Source organism: Rhopalosiphum padi, chromosome 1 (assembly GCF_020882245.1).
Source record: "Rhopalosiphum padi isolate XX-2018 chromosome 1, ASM2088224v1, whole genome shotgun sequence".
Taxonomy (NCBI): domain Eukaryota; kingdom Metazoa; phylum Arthropoda; class Insecta; order Hemiptera; family Aphididae; genus Rhopalosiphum; species Rhopalosiphum padi.
Genome location: NC_083597.1, coordinates 55874450 through 55897277, shown reverse-complemented (window position 1 = coordinate 55897277; position 22828 = coordinate 55874450). Strand labels below are relative to the sequence as shown.

The 22828-nt window shown below is 24.8% G+C and overlaps 3 protein-coding genes across 3 annotated transcripts; all 3 read left to right on the top strand.

Moving 5' to 3' along the window:
* Window positions 1-675: 675 nt before the first annotated feature.
* LOC132928498 (tRNA N(3)-methylcytidine methyltransferase METTL6) lies at window positions 676-7166 on the top strand. Its single transcript, XM_060993213.1, has 3 exons — window positions 676-818; window positions 5640-6307; window positions 6370-7166. Exons 2-3 carry the CDS (start codon window positions 5640-5642, stop codon window positions 6542-6544), a joined length of 843 nt encoding a protein of 280 aa, XP_060849196.1. The 5' UTR covers window positions 676-818; the 3' UTR covers window positions 6545-7166.
* On the top strand, window positions 677-5141 carry LOC132928506 (ubiquitin-conjugating enzyme E2 H). The gene is made up of 2 exons (XM_060993225.1): window positions 677-818; window positions 3383-5141. The coding sequence occupies exon 2, from the start codon at window positions 3413-3415 to the stop codon at window positions 3959-3961; it is 549 nt and encodes a 182-aa protein (XP_060849208.1). The 5' UTR covers window positions 677-818; window positions 3383-3412; the 3' UTR covers window positions 3962-5141.
* A 4532-nt stretch (window positions 7167-11698) lies between the features above and the next one.
* On the top strand, window positions 11699-17732 carry LOC132917446 (rab-like protein 6). Its single transcript, XM_060978194.1, has 10 exons — window positions 11699-12248; window positions 12325-12431; window positions 12527-12777; window positions 13240-13380; window positions 13446-13646; window positions 13760-13974; window positions 14050-14230; window positions 17098-17185; window positions 17269-17409; window positions 17550-17732. The coding sequence occupies exons 1-10, from the start codon at window positions 12119-12121 to the stop codon at window positions 17655-17657; spliced, it is 1563 nt and encodes a 520-aa protein (XP_060834177.1). The 5' UTR covers window positions 11699-12118; the 3' UTR covers window positions 17658-17732.
* The last annotated feature ends 5096 nt before the right edge of the window (window positions 17733-22828 follow it).

Genomic DNA, 22828 nt, shown 5'->3' with positions numbered 1-22828 from the left:
ACATTTTATTAATAAAAAAGATAGATTTTCATAGTATAATTAGTATTATTTAAATTATAAATTATAATAAAATAAAAAATTTAAAATAATTATTTTAATTTTTAACATTTGGAAATTAGCCAACTAGTGGGTATAAATATTGAATTGGACATAATATAGTTGTGCCAGTAGAGCGCTGACATTAATTTACTTATTTTATTTTTATTTAAAATCTTTTTGAGATTACTTGAATGCACACAAAATTACTAACAATTTAGAACCAAAAAAGTATAAAATTGTATTTTCTGCAATTATTATTTGACTCATTTAGTCGGTCGGTGAATAGTGTAGTAGTATCATCAGTGAAAATATGTTCATGGATTCGCAGTCTCTAAATGGCTAAATACATCAGTCAGCAAATTTACGGATTTATATATTTTAAATTCACCGCGTACCTTCCAGTCAGTGGCGGGTCAGCTGATCGCTATCAGATAACGAGTTATGCGCATGACATTTTCTTTTCTTTCATTTTTATTACTATTATTATTATTATTATTATTATTATTGAGCTCACAGATGTTCTAATGGCTGTTTTGCATTCAATATTATTGGCTCATTTCTACCTTGTCAGAGTTAATTCGTCATAAACTCATAATCAAAAGTCGGAGTGGATATTATTATTTTGGCTCTACGACTTTTTTCGTCAACCGTTCGAGTTCGCGTGTCGTGGCTTTCTAGCAATCTGTTCTCGTGGACCGTCTGAACTACTGTCGTTCGCCCGAATTCCCGAGGATCCCAATCAGCCCGAACGGACTTGTCTGGTCTCGCTCCAGTAACTAGTAAGTAAGACGCAATAATCGTGTAATGAGCCTGAAGTATTTGCATCCAGACAAAGGATTATTGGGTTTAGGATCCCTTTCTATTATTTTCAGTTACGATTCCGACGTTTATATATCAATATTCTGTCGCCGAATTCGGTTATTTTTGTAAATGGTTTATTATTTATTTACGTGAAAGTTTTCACGATTTCACCCAGATTTTGTCAAAACAATTGATTTATGATTAGTGACCTAAACGATTTTCTGCGACCATAACTTGTATTATTATTATTCTATTATGTTTGCGTATGTATGGCTTTTCTATCTACCAATTATTGAGTAATATTCGATTTATATTAGTCCTTGAATTAGTTTAAATTTAATTTTAAATAATAATTTTATGTTCCAATTGAGATCGGGTGGTTTAATTTAAAATTTGATAGTATAAGTAGTTTTATCTTGTCCGTATTTTATTTCTGTTGATTTAAAATTGATTTTAATAGTCAAGGTGTACCAGATTTCTTATTAAATTATGTATATTTATTTGAAATATATTATTTTACTACATGTGTAATAATCCAGTTGGCTTAATAAGTTCATCAAAATTGTATTACTTATATTTTAACACTAGATAATTCTATATCTAAAGTAAAATATAATATAAAATTTTGTTTAATAACAAAAATGGTTGCTTAAAGTTATTTTATTGAATAACTTCATATTTAAACTATAAAATTTATAGTATTTAATACTAAAATAAACTTTTGTTAAATTTTTGAATTACCCAAGCACCTAAAGTGAAATAATTTGAATGAAAATTAAACTTTTATCTTTTTGCATATGCGTATCTCTTAAGAAGCTGCATATTTAAAATCTAATTCAACACAACTTGTTTCATAATACTGACAAGTCAAATCCAAGAATGTATGTTGTATATTTTTGAATATTTTATCAAATTTAAATGATTTTCCATACTTAAAGTTCTAAACATATTAAGTGATAAAAGTAAATTTTATTAATAAAAAAAAAAACAATTAAATTAAATTTAAAATATAATTTCTAATATAATGCATTGGTTTTCTGCATATTATTACACTTTTTGAAGTTTAGGCTATCTCCCAATATGCGATCTAAATATTATAAGTATAAATAAATAAAAATTAAATTAAATTAATTTAATTTTAATTTATTATTAAATTTTAAAATGTTAAACAATGATTTATCCTGAATACCCCTTTCATACATAGCAGTATATAAGTCATTCCAACTACCGCAAAATGTAAACAAAAAGTTACATACAATAAAAGGATTGTTGTTTTTTTAATATTTTTAATTTTAAAAAAAGTTTATTTTATTTTAATATAAATATAACATATTTTTGAAAATTTCAATTTGTATGCAATTTAAAAACTATTTTTCTGGCTCAAAATTAAAAAAAAAAGTGGCTTCACCACAAATGACACTAAAGCAACTAAACTGTTGTGTGATAAAATATATATCATTATGAACAATTAAGATAAAACATATAGATTGGTAGGAAATAAATAATAATGATGTGGGATTCCCAACTATAGGTAGAACACAAAACAATAGTAGATGGTATACTATAGTATGAGTATACTCATATTTATAGTTAGATAGTACAGAAAATAGAGATAGACTATATATTAGGAGATAGCCAAAGTTTATTCCAGTTATATAAAAAAAAATTACAGCATAAGTATATAAGATTTTTTTTAGTGCATTTATATATTTAATTGTTTTATAACAAATATAGTTCCAAGCTCCACTTACAATTAATATACAAAACTATTTACTGTCAACTAGAATAATCTTATAAAACTAATAAGATTATTTGGGTTTTATCATTTTAATTCCCGTTATATAAATGTAATAAAGATGTCAACGGTGGATGCTATTATTGTATAAAATATTTTCAAAATCATGTTTGACAGATAATATATAATTATAAATGAGTTAGGTTTATTGATAATGTAATCAAACATAAATTTAGTTAAATACCCAACGGATAGCGGTTTTCATAAAATAAAAACCACTTAATACTTATCAACTATAACTAAAACATTTATTCTATGTACATTTCAACTAATATCTATATTTATATTCTGTATTCTTTCAAATTTATTTAATTATTCCAAAGATATAATTGGTAAATAGTTATGTATATTTTTTTGTTTATGATATAATAATGTCTACAAAAATCTTTTTCTTTTGTAGACAAATTAAGAGAAAAATGACAATGAAAAATATTTATTTTATAAATGAAACCTTATAATATAATAATTTTCTTATAGATAGTTAATAAAAAATAAAATAGTTAAATAAAATATTCATTGTAAAATCATATGTAAGATAATAAAGAATTGTCGTATTATTTTTATTAAATTGATACAAAATGATCACCTATTCAATATACTCTAACTTGGTTTTTGTTCAAATACATACACTTATTAACTAATTAAACTAAAATATTAGGAAAATGTTTATTTTAATTTTACTGTAATTCAATAATTTCTAGATAGATGGGTATCACCATGTACCTAAAATATAAATATATTTTTCAGTAAACTTGGTATACAATTCTGCCAACTGCTATGTCTTCACCTAGTGCCGGCAAGCGCCGTATGGACACAGATGTCATAAAATTGATAGAAAGCAAACATGAGGTTACTCTTTTAAACGGCTTGAATGAGTTTTGTGTTAAACTCTATGGACCACGTGGTACTCCATACGAAGGTGGCTTATGGAAAGTTCGAGTTCATCTTCCCGAACATTATCCATTTAAATCTCCTTCAATTGGCTTTATTAATAAAATTTACCACCCAAACATCGATGAAGTATCTGGTACTGTTTGTCTTGATGTAATCAACCAAGCTTGGACTGCTTTGTATGATCTGCTTAATATTTTTGAGTCATTTCTGCCCCAACTGCTTGCCTACCCAAATCCAATAGATCCATTAAATGGTGATGCTGCAGCTTTGTATTTGCATAAACCTGAACAATATAAAAAGCGTGTTGAAGAATATGTAAAAAAATATGCTACAGAAGAAGCACTCAAAGATGATGGAAATGCTGGTTCGGATAGCGACGAATCCTCTATGTCGGAGTTTAGTGAAAGTGAAGCACAAGACATGGAGCTATAGCCATCATTTTTCTAAAATTAATTAATAATTATAAATATTATTATGTATCCAGTTTTTTCGTTTGTTTTCACTAATTTACTTAAATGTTAGTTAAAATTAAGTAGATATTGGTAGGTTTTTTATGTTGATCACATCTTTTTAATACTTGGAGAATTAATTTTGTAGATATTTTTATTAAGGACAAAAAATTAATTTGTGATATTCATAGAAGGAAATACAGTAATAATAATAATAATAATAATAGATTAATAGTAATACGTCAAACTTAAAACCCATTTTCATTAGATTTATACACGTTTATAGTCCAGACAATTCTAGAAATCTATGCGCTTAGCTGTATCGTACAATTTGTCAATATTTGTTATAAAAGCTATGTGTCTGTTTAAATATTTATGAATATAGATATAATGAAACAGATAAATAGCTTAATTTTAAAAATCAATTTGCTTTTTAGGCTAGTACTTTCTGCCTTATTGTACGTACAACTACTTTTTAATATGGTTTATACAAATGCTTTATTTAATTTTCAAATTTCACAATGCTGTTTGTTAACCATGTATTAGGAATAACTCATTTATATTTTATAAGCTTTGATATAACTTAAGTATTATTTTGATAATGGTCTACATAAAAATTACATTTATATTATCTCAAAACAATACACATTTAATTAAAAAAATATATCCTCTATAAACTTTTATTACATTTTATTGGACAACCAAGATTAGTAACTAATTAGTAATTAATGTTACAATGTCTTAATTAAAGAATTCTTAATTTTTCAAACATTTGTATATCCTAATAAAAAATATGTATTTTCATGTTTAAAACCAATTTACAAATTACAATTTATTAGAATTTCACCTTAAAATATGGGTGGTAAGGTGACGTAATTACAATTAACTTTTAAAAATAATTTGTGCCACAATGGTGAATGTATACCATGTAGCCTTAAGACTATGGATTATAATAGAATTATTATTGCTCTGTTATCATATATAGTTTTATATTACAATATTCTCACAGGTTTCTATATTGTTTAAAAGTTCCCTTTCTGTTCTTTAAGAAACTGACAGTTGCTTAAATTAATAAATATTTGTAAAAATTAATTCATATTAATAAAGCAAATATATAAAAATTATAATTGGAAAACAAATCAATAAATCAAACAAACACTTAAGTTTTATTGTTACTATTTGCAACCATGCAATTTATACTTTTTCTCATTATATAAGATTTTAAAATTTTAAACCAATATCATTTTTTTTCTTAGAGAATCCCCTGATCTCAATATATTTTAGGTTTTATTTTGAAAGTGTAACTTTTCTGTTATTAAATGTCCATACAACTTTTGTAATGCCAATTATATACTACAGATAAATTAATAGAGAAAAGATGAGAAACCTTAAATCCAAATTATATTGTATAGTATGATTTGATTAATGCACTATGGATTATTATATCTTATTATTTTTTTTTTTTATGTATTAAAATTGCTTTATAGCTTTATTTTTCCTTAATAAGTTAAGTTTTATCTTGTTGTTTTTCATTACAAAATAAATATATATTAATATTATTTATCAATTTATCATTATAAATTTAATATATATATATAAATATGTATGTACTTTTAAGTATATAATATATTATGTGATTTTATTGTGCATGGAATTTTTAGATGGATGACTGTAGCAATAATAATAGTAGATATCAAGAAGAGACAACTGACCCAGTTCAATTAAGTGAATATGATCAGGCTATTCTTGACAAACAAAATTCACGGATGGTTTCATCATTCAGAGCACAAGAAATTGAAAAAAATTCAAAAAAACATTGGGATATTTTCTATAAGAACAATGGAAACCGTTTTTTTAAAGATAGGCACTGGACTACCAGAGAATTTTCTGAATTGCTCGGAAATGACATTCATCAAAATCATATATTAGAAATTGGGTGTGGGGTTGGAAATCTTATATATCCACTTCTTGCTGACGGATTGAATGCTAAGTTTTATGCATGTGATTTTTCACCAAGAGCTATAGAATGCTTGAAATCAAATCCTTCTTATGATCCATCATTGATTAATGCGTTTAAATGTGATATTGTTACGGACGAATTGATCACCAAAATACCTGAAAATAGTTTGGATATGGTTACTGCCATATTTGTGTTGTCTGCTATTCATCCAGACAATCATCCAACAGTTATATCAAATATTTATAAAGTATTGAAGTATGGAGGACTATTATTATTTCGAGACTATGGAATTTATGACATGGCACAACTGAGATTCAAGCCAGGACACAAGATAGCAGACAATTTGTATATGCGTCAAGACGGTACAAGGTGATTATTTTTTTTATATATATATTATAGAATATTTATTTAAATATTTTTAATTTTTGCAGATCATATTTTTTCTCAATTGAATATTTTAAAAGTTTAATGGAAACTAATGGATTTGTAGAATGTTCTAATAAGTATGTGTGTAAAAGGACAGTTAACATCAAAGAAGATGTTGATGTACCGAGGAGATTTATTCAAGCAACATTTTCCAAGCGGCAGCCATCTACAGATGTCTAACATATTTGAATACTATATGAAACTTTTTACTATTGGTTATGATATTCATACAATTTAGCTTTAAAATATATCTGGATTATTAAAACCAAGAAAAGTATTTGAGAGTTTATTTTATAAAATAATTATATAAGACTTACATAATTATAATATGTAGTAAAAATTTAAAATTTAATAATGCAGTCTATAAACATTACCAAATAATATTATGTGTTCTCTCATATGGTTTATTTCATTTTATTTAAGTATAGGTGCTGTGTAAGATCTTGCATCTTGTTTTAAAAAAAAAATTCTATTTTTTATTGTAGTTTACATTTTCAGAGTGTTTATTTAAAAGTAATATTTTAACAGCATAAGTATGTATGAATTTAAAATTCAACAATTTATTTGTATTGTAAACATGTTAACTTTAAATTAAGATTACTCTTTTAAAACAAATTTATTTTAAGCTATTATTACATAGGTTTATAGATCTATAGACAATGACTTGTGGTAACTATTATAATATGTTGGTAAACTATCACAATTATCATTGTAATTTTATTTTTAGCATTAATAGAAATATGCATAAGATTTTTTCAAATTAAATTTGTGGCAATAAAGATTTATATTATATATAAAAAAAGGTGTATATTATTTTCTTATTAGAAGTTTATACTCAACTACTTTTAATAATACTTATTGGAAAATACTATTTTTAAATTAAACATATTTCATTACATTATCTATTTAACATAATTTAAATGTTTAAACAAAATAAATTTTACTCAAGGGAAAGAAATTTTATATTCTGTTATTATGAAATAAGAACAATGATATGAATAGTATTATTAATAGGAAAACAATAATAGTAGTTTGATTTAAAAATTGTACATATTGATTCAAACCATCCATGCGTGAGTTTATTTACATTTGTACATTATTATAATTGACTATTATAAATTTTAGAAATATATTTTTAGACATATTTTATTAAATTTTAGGTAACTTAATAATTATATAATTTAATTGATTAAATTAATTTATATAAAGTATATCTATTATTTTACCATTTAATATTTCAGACATATTTTTAAAAATAATTACAGTAATTTTTCCTTTTATTTTACAAGTTGTTAAACTCTTATAAAAGTAATTTAAGTACCTATGAAATGTTGAGAGTGATCATTGTCAGATTATTTTTGTTGATCCTAAAGATTCATTAATAATCGTAACAAAGAATGTTACGTATCCTTGATGATTTTAATTATTAGATAATATATTCTGCTCGGTGTTTACTAGTTGCGGTCAAAATCAAAAGATTACCTACTAATTGCGGTCACTGTAATTGCGTTTTTATTACTCAAGTACAAAAATAAATAAAAATTTCTTAAATATATTGGATTTTTATATTTCAAAAACAACAGTAATCGACTTCAGTTGAAGTTAAGTATTATAATAAATTTACAATTATCATATCATCTTTTATGAAACAAACTACGGTGACGGTTGATAATCATTTAAGATTACTATACAGTGTATTATATGGTATAAACTTACATAACATGGTATTTAATAGCTCTAAAGTTAACTCCAATATAAAAGCATGGAACTTTTACATACAAAAAACAAAAACAATCTCCAGATTGGACTACTTAAAAACCGTGAGCTTCAAATTTCAAATTAAATTTTTTAGATATACCTACTCATTATAATATTATATTAATTAATACTAATATATAATTTCAATTCTATTTTTTAACTCATTTTATTATCACTGTAAAAGCTCAGTCTTTGCTGTGACCGCAACTAGTATGCAGCCATTCCGCTATTACTATTAAGAAACTCCTTAAGGCTTTAGAGGACGTAGTATCCACATATGTTGTCTCCGTCTTACACACGTGCGACATAGCAAATTTATGTTCATCAGTTTCAATATTGTGCTATTAGTTTTGATATTAGAGTGAATACTGACCTATTATAAAATTCAAAGGTAAGATTATTATCCAGGACCCCACGTAGCATTTTATTAATATTATTATTTTTAAATAAGTTATGATCATTTTAAAATGTACAGTTTCAAAAAGATCATAACTTACTTAAAAATAACAATATCAATAAAAGGCTAGGTGGGGCCCTGGATAATAATCTTATACCTTTAAATTTTATAATAGGTCAGTACTCAGTTTACTCTATTATCAAAACTAACAGCACAATATTGAAACTGGTTAACGAAAATTTGGTATGTCGCACGTTTGTAAGACGGAGACAACACATGCGGGTTCTACGTCCTCTTAATGAAAAATCATAGTATTGGGAATGAAAAATGTATAGAGAAATATGCCGTTTATGGAATGTCCAGTACAAACTTTAAAATATGATTTTATATTAAATATCATTGAATGAAAACATAGTTGATTTTTTTTAATGTAAGATTCTTAAGATGGCAATGAGGGTATAAAATAAACGCCATAAACAGTATCAATTGCTAAATTTAAGTTCACATAGTGTCATTTTAATGAAAAATAGATTCTTCTAATCGACTTTTTACACCCAATTTAAGGGTTTTCAATTTTTACATTTACCTATGCAGCTGTGTATATTATAGAGACGATTAGTATTGTCACAAGTTTTAATAAAAATTCTTAAATGCCGCCCTTGGCGAGGCTAGGTCTATGTCGCCTACCCCTCGAGCCGGGCCTGGAAATAAATAAATAAATTTATAATTTATATTTTTTATAGTCGAACACTCGAACGTGTATTTAACAAACTTATATGCAACGAAACTCTCGAGAGATAGATCTATACAATGAAATATTTTATGGAACTATGAAATTTTCATACGAAAACTTTTCTATTTAGTTAACGAAAAAAATGTCTATTTAATGAATTAATTTTGTGTTACTTTTCTTCGACAAATATAAAAATTATTATATTATTTATAAAGTACACACTAATCAAGAGTATCTATAGATCGTATACTATCATACCATTCATCCCTCGTTAAATTTTATTACCTACCTTAAATTATTGTTTGATTATTCTATTAAATTCAATACTTATTATATATGTTACGGTCAAAGTGTATAATTGGGCGTTGTAGTATAATGCCCGGACAATATGGACAATTATACACTTTGCCCGGGCATTGTACAGAATGACCAGAGCACAGTGGGCAATTACAATTAATTAATTAAAAATGTATAAAACAATTTTTGTTATCTTAATAATTTATTTTATGACATTTAAAAGTACATAGTTTGCTTGCAGCCTTACATTTACATTTATTTGTCTTGCTTTGCTGTTTACAGTTACACCCATTGGCGCAATTTGAGTTTTAAATTTGGGGGTGCTATTATAATTTGCATGTATATGTACTGTGTATATAATTCCTGAGATATATAAAGGTGGAAAGGAATATAAAAACCATTTGGGGGGGCTATGATTGATTTTGAGGGGGCTTAGCTCCCAAGCCCCCCTCAAATTGTACTTATGATTACACCGGTCATATCCTTGACCGCCAAGATTTGAAAATTGTCTAGCCGTTTCTCTTGATGATATCGGAGATGTTATTGGGATACATTCAGACGCGGAATCGCGATAAACTTACATTGTCCACAAACAATTAAGCACTGTACACAATGCCTGGCTATTGTATAACAATGACCAGGCAATGTACCCAAATTAAAAGCAAATTCAGCTTTACCCAAATATGACGAGAATTATGCACAACGCCCGGTCACTGTATTACAATGCCCGAATTATACACTTTGACCGTAACATACATAGATATTTTCATAAATTAAATAAAATTAGTTTTTAAGTAAAGAAAATTATTATTTCTTTTTAAAAAAATTTTCAACATTTCTATTTAACGAATTTTTTTCACAATGAACTGAATTGAGAAACCCGTATATTCTATCATTGAACGTGTAAAGACACATAAGGACGTGCATACGTCATATGTTGGGTAGTAATGTAACGTGCGTTACTCGTTACTGTAACTTCGTTACTATTATTTTTAGATAACGGCAAGAATAACGACGTTAATTATTTGGAAGTAACTTACCAGAAGAACGCGTTACGTCTTACATTATACATTTAATTATATTTTAATGTTTTTGGGGATCAAATATATATCGTGGTGTTACGAGGGCGCTTTCGTGGCTCTTTAATGTAGCTTGAGACATTTGTACAAAAAAAAAGCACGTATAACTGATCAAAATTTTGAAGATACATTATTGTATAAAATAAATATAAAACATGATTGATTTAAAATAGACTTTTTTTTTATGAAACTTAAATAACATAAGAGTAACGTTATTGTAACTAGTTACTTTTGAATAAAAAAAACCAAAAAGTAATGTAACGCATTACTTTTGTTCTTAAATAACTAACAAGTAATCTAGTTACCTTTTTAATTTTGTAACTTGTAACGTAACTTAGTTACTTTTTGAACTGTCAGGCCTCATTCACAAATTAAAAACAGTTTGCGGACCAGATAAAAACAGGGCCTGATTTAATAAAATTAGGGCAAAGTGCACAATTTTTTTTGGGGCCTTCAAGTCTAAAAAATGTTCTAGACAAAATCTACATAGAGAGGGAGAGAATATAAAAATATTTATATGTTAAAAGTGTTAAATACCAAAATACTTATCTCAAAACTTATAAAATATTTGTACATTATTTCATGTACTATAAATACAATTTTGTTACTTGGTCTAGTATTTTAAGGACAATGAAAATACAATACTAATTAAATAAAATAACAAAATTATACTATGTTAAAATATTAAAAAAACTTATGGATTCTATTATATGAATTTAAATTAAAATAATTAATTTTCAGTCTTCCATAAAATTATAAAAATGGAAAATAACTTTTTAATTTAATAATTTATTTTATATAATTAAAATGAAATAAAAACCGACCAATTTCTATAATTTCTATTTTCATAAGTTATATAGTATAGAGCATAAATATCCGCTCCCTACTTATAAGTATTAAGTATTAGCAACAACTAGCAACTATATACAAATTCGGTTTTTTAAATTTCCGGGGTTTTTATTTTTTTTGTTTATGTTTTGTGATTCTAAAAAAAACACATGTTTTACTATTTAATCTCATCATGTTTCTTATCATTAATCAATATTTTGCCATCAGAGCATAGATAATATTTAAATGCACCAATGCAAATGAGACTGGTCTGTGTAAGACTAGAAAGTAGTGACTATACAGTTAGTATAAGTTTTAGAATAAACACTTGTAGTCACTTGTTGTGGTTGTTATTGTTCAAACTTACGGTTACTTATTCTAAATTCCAGATAATACCATTATAATGTATATGATAGTTATTTAAATGTTTCATAACATTGATAAAGAAATATAAAATACATGTTTTGAAAAACTTAATCAATATCATCAGTAAAAGAAATGTACGAAAACTGAAAAGTAATTTATTTAATCATAAATATTAAAATGACAATAAAATAATAACAATAAAATCAACACCTATTCCAAGTAAATGTTTATTGCTTTTTAAACATAAAATTACTTTTTCTTTAAACTATTAAAGAAAATCCAGAAGTTATTAAAATATGTTTTCAACATTGAAACGTTTGGCAAACAAAACAGTAGATAAAGATACAACTGTTAATACCACTACTCATCCAAAAGCATTACCTCAGGATTTACAACGTTCTTTTTCTAAAGGAATACAATATAATTGTTAGTATTTGTAATCATTTATAATTTTTTCTTATTTTAACTGTTATTGTGTTTGATTATATATTTTCATTTTCAGTGAAATTAGTTATTAAAGGAGATAGAAATGTTGGTAAGACTTGTCTATGGAACCGTCTACAAGGAAAGCCATTCCTAGCAAATTATGAAGAAACAGACGAAATCCAAGTATGACTAATCATAGATTATTTAACATTGTGTTATTTGAATCTATGCTATAATATTTGTATAAGTTAAACATTATTATAAGTATTTTATTTAAGGTTGCTCATATTCAATGGAATTATAAGAACACCGAAGACATTGTAAAAGTTGAGGTGTGGGATGTAGTTGATAAAGGAAAAAGAAGACCGTTAACGTCTTCAAAGTCATGTGATGTACTAAAAACTGAGCACGATAAAGTTAAATTATCTCCTGTACCGATAGAAGATACTCCAGTTCTGGATGCCGAATTAGTTGATGTTTACCGACGTACAAATGGTGTCTTATTAGTGTTAGATATCACTAAAAGATGGTATTAAAATTATTTTATGACATATAATTTTTTTTTTTAATTATCGAAATTATACAAAATTAGCAATACAATGTATTAAGTCTAGATCAAATGTATTCATATAATCTAACTGAACATAAATTTGTTTTATTTCACATAGAATGAAAGACTATGATAATTTAGTGTATAATGTCTATTTTCTTAAGCTAAAAAATAAGTAGCCAAGAACAATTTCAACATAATTAATACTAATATTATCTTAATATTATTTTTAATTAAATCAAAAATGTTCAATCACGAATTTAAGAAAAACGTAATTATCTTATTGTACCCACAAACTGTTAAATTTATTTTTGTAATAAATCTTATATCTTAATTTTAAAAATCTTTCTTAGTCATTCAAATTTTCAGTATAACAAATGGCATTACTAACAATTTTGCTCTTCATTAATATTTATTTTTTATTTGGTTAAACTTTTTTAGGACATTGGATTATGTATACAATGAACTACCTAAAATTCCTGATAATATTCCAGTATTAGTATTAGGAAACCATTGTGATATGAATCATCATCGAAGTATCAATGGAGATGAAATTATTTATTATTTGAAGACACTAAAGAGGTATTTTAATGATGATTATTAATTTTTAAAATTTAATTCTGTTTTTAATAATTTTAATATTTTAGGAGTGCACCTATTCGATATGCTGAAGTCTCAATGTCAAATGGTTTTGGTTTACGACTAATTTATAAATGGATTGGTATTTCATTTTTACAACTTCAACGTGAAAATATAATGAATCATTTAGAAACAAATGGAAGTGAAACGAAAATTATGACTATGGAATTGGATGTTTACCAACAGAGTAATGAAGCAAATTACGATGAGTAAGCTATTCATAATTTTAATTTTAATAATATTTAAAATAATATAGCTTATGTAGTTATGCAACTATAGTAAATAATAATTAGTTAAAAGTACTTTATGATTTTGTTTTTAGATTTTTATCTAGATTATCTAAACAACGTAGAGCTGATGCAGAGAACAAATCAGTGGCCCCTACTTTACCTTTGCCTTTATTAAATAAACCATCACCTAATATAAAAGAAATAAAATCTCCGGCTGAAAATTCAAAAATGATGGATTCAAAAACACAAGATATTGCGCAAAAAATGTTTCCTGGAAATAAGTCTAATGTAGTGCAAACAGAATTAAGTAAGTGTACTTAATAATTGAATATAACATTGCAAAATAATTAGACAAATGTTAAATTATTTTATTATTTTATAGGCAAAGATGTTAAAATACCTAAAGAAGAACCTAGTATAAAAACACCTTCAATAATAAACATTAACAACTTAGATGATTTTGTCCCTGATGATGAATTAGATAAATCATTTTTAGAAGATGCAGGTCATGGGGATATTATTGTTAAAACACCTAAAGAAACAGAGTTAAATTCTGATGAAAGGTAAAATATATTATCAGTTTATCTATATTTTTACTGATTTTATAAAAGCGTTTCATTTAGTTGATGAAGGTTTTCTATTAAGAGGCAGGGTAAATAGTCCCAATCCCAAACTAATTTGGTGAATTGAATCCCCCATTTAAAAATTAAATTGGTGAATTGAGTTCCCGTATCATTGAATTATATAATAGTGCTAAATACTTATAACGTAATAATATGTACATCATACACATTTATCATAACTGAGTTATCAATATGCTGATTCAAATAGAACACGTTTTTGTACATTGTTACTTAGATCACAGAATAGATATAATGTCATATATCAACGTGTGCAACGAATAAGGCAGTAACTCAAATTAATGCAAAATCGAGTTACTGCTATTTTGTAATAGACATTTGTTCACGCTATCAAAATTATAGTGAAATAAATATCAAGCCATGTTTAGTTCTACTCAAATAAGATTGTGTTCAAGTTTCAATATAATCAAAGAAATATAATATAATTGTAATTCAAAGTTTATTTTACTTTTCCTGAAAAGTTGTGAAAGTTAAGTTACTGCCTTATTCGTTGTGCATGTTGAATTATTAATAAGATACTTATTTTATCATATTTAAACGCAATTACTGTAGAGTGTAGACTAGTTTTCAAGGGTTGTGTATAGTGATGTTTAGTTGTGTATTTGAGCATCATCAGTTATTGCGAGTAATATATACACTATACACACCTATATCAACTTTATAATGGATATAATAAAAGGTGAACATGACAAAGTAATTTTTATTTTTAATAGTTACAAATTTCGTTCCATAAAATGTTAAAAACTGAAATCTAGCATTGGAATTGCTTCTTAAATAGGTACATGGAAATGCTATTTGAAAATCATTGATTCCAACATAGTTATTCATAGATCTGTAAATCACAATTATTTTACCATTTTTAAGTCTGAAAGATCTTTACGATTGTTTTATCGAAGATATTGTGCCAGAGCTTTCTGAAAGTGAAAATATAAAATTATTCACCAATTATATTTTAAAAACAATTGCATCAGATTTGACGTTTTCACCTAATCTTTGGGCTAAATTTTTTATATTATCAAATCGTACAACAAATATTTGTAAATAATTTCATACAGAGCTAAATAATTTATTTTATACTTACTTCACATCCAAATATTTATATTTTTATTGATGCACTCAAAGAAATCTTATCTAATAACTAATACATATATTAAAATAAAAAGTAAAAAGCTAAGTAAAATATCAAAACACTATATAGAAAAAGAGAATATTTTAAGAAAATAAATGACAAATTACAAGAATAATGAAATTAGTAGACTTGACTTAATTAAGCTTGTATCATTTAAATATTTACCCGTTTAATTTATAATTTAATTTCTGATCCCTGTTTATTTACTTTTTAAAATTTTCAACAAAATTGTTTGCTTTTATTATATATAATTAATGCCATCGATAGTCTGTATTTAAGTTATTCAAGTAGGTAATTCTGATTAAATTTTAGTCATTTTTATAATAAATTAAACTCATGGCCTTAATCATATTGGATTATGAATAATTGTCTTGAGTTATAAGTTAAGACCGGATTTATATGCATTTACAATTTTAAAATATGCACTTAAAAAGTTTCAAATATACACATAACAAGCACAAAATATGCAAAATAATTTTTGATTTTTACAGCAAAGTATTTATTTATTGTAAAATTATAAAATGAAAACATTAATGATGGAAAAAATAAAACTACAATATATTTTATGATTGTGATGAAAAAATAGACAATTTATTCGTTATTGGAAAAACAATAAGTAACAATTATATGTTAATCCATTTTTTAGGTAATTTTGAACTTAGACACTTAGTCATTGTAAAGTAACTAATAAACAATATTATATAAAATGATCACGTTTTTATAATACGTTGACCATTGCCAAATGTACACTTCGAACTACAGTCGTCAGTTTGTCAGTCCGTGTTCTGTAGTATTGACAAATGACAATAAGTCGATAATGTTAGACGAAATAGATAAGATAAAAATATTCGATATGAAAATCAGTATGCAAAGAATTAGGTATACCTACCTACGTACCAACTAATAAGTAATAATGATCTATGGAAACATTGGAAACATAATATTATATTTTTAAAAGTATTTTAAAATTTTGTGTTGATAACCAAATTTATAGATAATAATTGTATATAAAATTATAAAACTAAATTAAAATATTTAAATGTATACGTAAAATGCAGAAACATGGGTTTTTATGGAAAATATGCAAAAATATGTAAAATATTTTTAATATTATATTATTTATTTAGGTATGATTGATGAAAATCCATTTACTACATGTATAATTGCTTATAAAAATATATACATGCGTTATATGCAAAATTCGGTCTTTAATTTTAAGTCTCTAAAATCTATTAGATGGTTAACTCAGTTGGAACAGAATATTATCAGATAATTTTTGAGAAAGTATGAAAAAAATATCCATCTACTGTAGAAATTGTTTATAATTAATAATGATGTTTAAGAAAAAGTTTCTTGATAATCAACGCGTTCAACATTTAAAAACAAAATACAACAATGTATCTACATAATATAGGTTTATGAAAAAAAATGTCTTGTTTTATCTATATTTTAAATCTGTTATCCTTTCCATAATTTTGGCCTTATCTTTTCAAGTAAATTTAATATTATCTCAGAATCATGTAATTGTGATTCCTATAATTACAATATTATGTCTTGATATTAATTTTTAAATACAACCAGTCAAATAATTAAAATGTAGTTACTCAAATGTAGTTACTCAAATGTAGTTACTCTGAATGTTTTTTCTTAATATTTTTAGTGATGATGACTGTGGAAATCCAATGGTTGCAGGTTATCAAGCTGATATAGATCCTGATGATTTTACACCAGATATTGCTAGAATAAAGGTAATAATAACTTAAAATTAATTTATTAGTTTGTTAATTTTTAAAAATGACAAAGTATAAAAGTATAATTTTTTTCACACAAGATTGAAAAGAACAACATTGAGTCTAATGATATTGATAATTGGTCGTCTATTCAAAATACTACAAGACCAAGACCAGAAGGTGGAGAAGATGAAGAATCAAAACCACATGTAGATGGATTAAGTAATGTTGCTACTAAAAAGGTAATGTAAAAATAATGTTATTGTTATTAAGTAATAAACTATAATGCCATTTGTTTGATAATAATGGTTCAGTCTTTAGTACTGTAACATAGGATTTAGATTAAAAATTTAACTTAAAATATATTTTGTCTAATATTTAGGTAAAAGAAAAAAAAGTCAAGAGTAAAAGTGAAAAAAAGAATAAAAAGAAGACTAATAATCCTAAATCTGAGTATGAGAACTTGGAATGTTTTTTGAATGATGAATAATGTTGTTTGATGTTTGTGTTTTATACTGATAGAATATTTATTGTTTTGTTTTAAATAAATTCAACTATATTAATATTTTTGTTTTTAATACTTAATTATTGTTAAATTATTATGATATTAAAAAGTAATATTATATAAAAAAAAAAAATTAGTTAAAAGTTATATTTAATGCTAAAATAATTTATCATGTCTTGCATTAATTTGTACAATTTAAAAATATAATTTTATTTAATAATAATTATTAATATAATTTTGAAATATCTGTGGTATTTTATTTATAAAATGTATATTATATTATTTTAGCATTTTTTTAACATTAATTTCAATATGTATCTAACCATTGCATCTAGAAATGTTTTTGAACTATATCTTTAAACACAATATTGTAAAACAAACAGGCTCAAAGCGATGTTATGATTACACCTTAAAACTATATTGTGTTGGCTGTAAAAAAATTTAATTTCAAAATTTTGAATTTAAATTATAATTATAGCTAATATAAATCAAAATGTTATACTTATTTTTGGTTACATTATCGTAATTTAATTTCCATTATTATTATAAGCTATGTCAATGAGAGGTTAACTTTAGACAGCTATAATATATATATACATACAAAGTTTTGCAAGTTTTTAAAATTTTTATTTTCATAGTAAATTTGTTATAAATTTTACATTGGAACAATTCAAATGAAGCTAGGTATAATTTAATTTTTATAACTGAAATAGCTTGAAAATTGGCCGAACTCAAACTTACTTATCTATTTTTGAATTATGTTTGCGGAACAACAAACTAGAGTACTAAGCTATTATTTTTATTAATTTGTATGTTTATGCATAAACAGTTAATTTGATTTTTTTAAGCATTCCTATTTTTAATATAATTTTTGTAGCGTGGTGAACTTTACTCTTCACATAATTTTCATGGCACATGAGCAACTTTTTATTCAACGAACATCGGTTGAGAACCACTACTATACAGTGTATCATCGTGTGCGTATGATTTTAAACATTCTTTTTTTTACATAATATTTATTTACATTAATATTTAATACAATTTATGTAGTTTTCTTTTATAATTTTGAAAATTCTTTAAAAAAAACTAATAAGTAAATAAACAATCAATCAACTAATAATAATTAAGATAAGCAATAAGCATGACTGGTTATTTATTTATATACTACACGTAATTTTAAATTATCCTAATATAATTAGTAGACCAATACTATGATAAACTAGATCATCTTACTCAAAAATGATTAAAATTATAATAATCTACGTTAATGAATCAGCGTAAGTATTAAAATATTTGCCACAGATGATAGATTAAAATATTTATCAGAAATTCAAGAATTGTTCATTGATGGCACTCAGATTGTAGCTACATTATTATTGTCAACTGCATTTTAATATTCAACTACATTTATATCTATTCAAAATTCAAGTTAAATAAATATTTATTACATCTGTATATTTTGTTTATTAAAAATAAAAGCCTAGTCCTACATATTACGAATAATTTATTAAAGTTTTATTAAAAAAATTTAATGAGGGAGAAATGTATCTTGATCCTCTCATAATCAATGTAGATTTTGAAAAGACTGTGATTGAAGCATTTAATAATATAATAATTGAATATCGTATTTGCTTATTAAATGGTACTTGTATCGCCTTACTTAAAATACGAATAAGAAAGTACAAGTACAATCTTGAAGTATAAAATATGTACAAGAATAATAATGATTTCAGAAAGTATCAGAAGGAATCAATTTTTGAAGAACAATTATATAACTGGAACTTATAAATAAGCAAGTTTGGGATAAATAAATAAGTATAAAAAACAAAAATGGTATCAGACTGAAATATTTTACCATGGTGGACTGCAGTGCACTGTATCTATGATCCGTAATCAACATGGAATACCTATCCATCATACCATTCTTAAAAATGATCAAATCTACAACCAAACAGAAGGATGGAACTATCATTCTTCGAAACTGTAGGTAGTTGACCACAATTAATACTAATAAAAGCTTTTATTAGTTTTATTCATATGCGTATTTAATATTTTTTAATTGTTATACGATTATACGAACAACTTCTTTGTACATTGTACAGAATCTTGTAATTTAAGATTTTTAATTGTGATTTTATTATAGTTTTAAAAACATATAAAACAAAATCTAAATGCTTATAACTAGTTTAAAATAAGTATAAATATTTTGAAGATTTCATTGATCATAGAGAAAATTATGATTTAATACCAGTAAAATGTTACAAGTTACAATTTATATTTTTACTTTCTTGATTTTTAATCAAGTAATTATGGTAATTTAAATGAAAAAAGTCTGAATTTTTAAAACTTCAAGAATTTTTGTTGAATAGGAAAATGATAAAAATGTAACTCAGTTGTAATGAGTAGGTGGATAATTAAGCTAGCTTTAACATAAAATATTAATGAGAGATCCGATATCACACCCAAGTGGTATAACGATTTGAATCCACAAAAACGTCAGCGTGAACAGTCCTTAAATTTCTATTTTTTAACTTTTCTCCAAAACTGTTATAGCTAAAAAGTTGGTTAATAGCTCATTAAAAAGGGATTATCAAGTAAATACAAAATGTGAGATTAAACATTTTCAAAAAAATTATTTAATTTTTCACTGTTAAAAAAATAGTTATTTTTTGCTAGATTTTCATTTAGCGTGGTAGATTACCGAAACTGGAGAACAGATTTTGTTATTTGGGGTCTTGTTAGATTCACATTGGCTAGGAGAAATGCAGTGAAGATTTTCAGAACTTTATCTTCAATCGTTAACTCACTACAAAGCTATAAAGCTGAATAACATAAAAAAACCGCCTAATAAAATGTGTTTTAATTTTTTTTGAAGTTCTGTAGTGAATTAACTATAAAAAATAAAGTTCTGAAAATCTTTACTGCATTTCTCCAAGCCAATGTGAATTTAAAAAGACCCCAAACAACAAAATCCGCTCTTCTGTTACGGAGATCTATCTCACTAAATGAAAATGAAAATAAAATACCTACATACATAATATTGCATACAATTAATAAATTTCCAAAAATTGAAAATCAAGAAAGTTTGCATGCCAAACCCTAATTTGGCAAGCGTTTTTTAATTGCATTAAGAAACTAAAATCCCTTAATGAGAAATGTTTATTTACTGGATGTCTGAATGAATATTTTTCTAGTTAGGAAAACTTTTATGGAAACTTGTATTACATTTTTAAACTGTATATGAAATATAAATACTAAAAATTGTATGAATTTAATGCAACAAAATATTTTCCACATTTTTGCAATTTTAATATTTACTTTAAACATTCATAAAAAATTGCTATAGATTTACAGCAGTCAGTAATTGTGTAATACTGTAATTGTATATAATTATCTTATTTAAGCTTAAATTTTTTTTATTTGTAGTTTTAATAATCTTACAAAGAACTTTTTGTTATATATTGACTATTAAGTACTATTTAATTGAGTATAATTTTTTATCAACATGTAAAAAAATAAATCAAAATTGTTTATGAATTACCTATAGAGGAACGCAACGCTCGAATTGAGTATGCAAGGGGAAGAAAATCTTCTAATTGTTTTATATTTTGCGAGCACTCCTATTTACTGTAATCATTTTAATTAGAAAGATGTTTTTACAAAATATTTTTTTACCATAGACGATAGACACATTATTTATGTAAATATAAAATTGAACGGATTAAGACATATAAATTTAATTTGATTAATGAAATAAATTATTATTATTATGAATTATATTATTGCATTCCTATAACTATTAGTATTATTTTTAAATAAATAGTAAAAGTTGCTTTATAGTATTGCTTATATTGATGTAGATGTTATAAATTTTGAGAGTACCTCGTCATAACTCATAAGGATGTGTTAAATTTTAATTCTGTGATAAAACAATGAACACGAAAAACTATTGGAATAATGGATATATCGGTAATTGTTTGCGGTACTTTATGAGTTAATGACGAACAGTTGAACTAATGTTTACCAAAAACATCGCATAATATATTGTATTAATAATAATAAATAATAATATAATATTTAAATTTTATAATTTCAAATTTATGATTAATGACTAATGAGTATAAGTAGAATCCAGGCACGAATTAAGATCTATGAAATTCCCATAGGCTGTAAAAAGGAGTCTAGGAAAAAAAGCGCCGGAAAAAAGCCCCGTACCAGCTAAATACATTATTATCGTTATTTTATTATGATATACATAATTAAATATTATCATTATCATTAGTCATTAAATTTATCTATATTCTATGCAACACTTCTTTAGCATATATATAATTGTATACTGTATAGTAGCTATATAGCTTCAATCTGCATTTAACATTGTCCTTAATATTGTAATTTGTACCAATTGTACCTACATAAAAAATTTTTTTAAATAATTAAAATTAAAAAAGGTGGTCAAGTGGATAACGCTCTGCTGTATAGTAGAGATGGAGAGTAGGTCATCACTATAATGAATGTGTTGAATTTGAATGCAATGCAATGACATGTATAATTGTATACGAAAAACGATTCTGAACGGAGATGATTTGTCGTCTAGGATAATTAGTAGGATATATTATTTTATTCAATTTCGTAAAAAAACAAAATTTCATACGCTCATAAAATTTTTTTTATATTGAAGCTGGAATTGTTTTTACAGTTGTTTAAAGGAAAACTTATGGATAACATTGTATTGGGTTTTTTAACCTTAGGTATAAATCACAAAAATTTTACGAATTTTCAACTTCAAAATTCCTTGCAAATTTTCGCCATTTTGATAAATTTCGTAAACATTTCAACTTTAAATGCTTATAAACAAAAATTGTGAGTAACGATTTTTGATTTTTTTTTTTTACTACGTTAAGTACAACTTATAATAAACACTGTATTAAATTTTAAAGATTTTTTGAATAGCCAATTTTTTTTTTAGTCATTCCAAAAATAAAAACTTAGAAAAATCGAAAATTTAAATAGTCTATAACTATAAGACTATATAAATAGCTTAAAAAAGGCCAAAATATTTTGAAAATTTAATCGTAAATAGATAACGCTAATATAAGCATTTGGTGAAAATTTCAAGTGTTTTGAATAGTGATTCGTTTTTGAGTTACAGCAAA

Bases quoted from the DNA above. Each gene is read 5' to 3' on its own strand.
- LOC132917446 (XM_060978194.1), top strand. From the start codon at position 12,119: ATGTTTTCAACATTGAAACGTTTGGCAAACAAAACAGTAGATAAAGAT. The intron at 12,249-12,324 runs GTTAGTATTTGT...TTTCATTTTCAG, and splicing joins TAAAGGAATACAATATAATT to TGAAATTAGTTATTAAAGGA. The intron at 17,186-17,268 runs GTAATAATAACT...TTTTCACACAAG, and splicing joins CAGATATTGCTAGAATAAAG to ATTGAAAAGAACAACATTGA.
- LOC132928506 (XM_060993225.1), top strand. From the start codon at position 3,413: ATGTCTTCACCTAGTGCCGGCAAGCGCCGTATGGACACAGATGTCATA.
- LOC132928498 (XM_060993213.1), top strand. From the start codon at position 5,640: ATGGATGACTGTAGCAATAATAATAGTAGATATCAAGAAGAGACAACT. The intron at 6,308-6,369 runs GTGATTATTTTT...TAATTTTTGCAG, and splicing joins ATGCGTCAAGACGGTACAAG to ATCATATTTTTTCTCAATTG.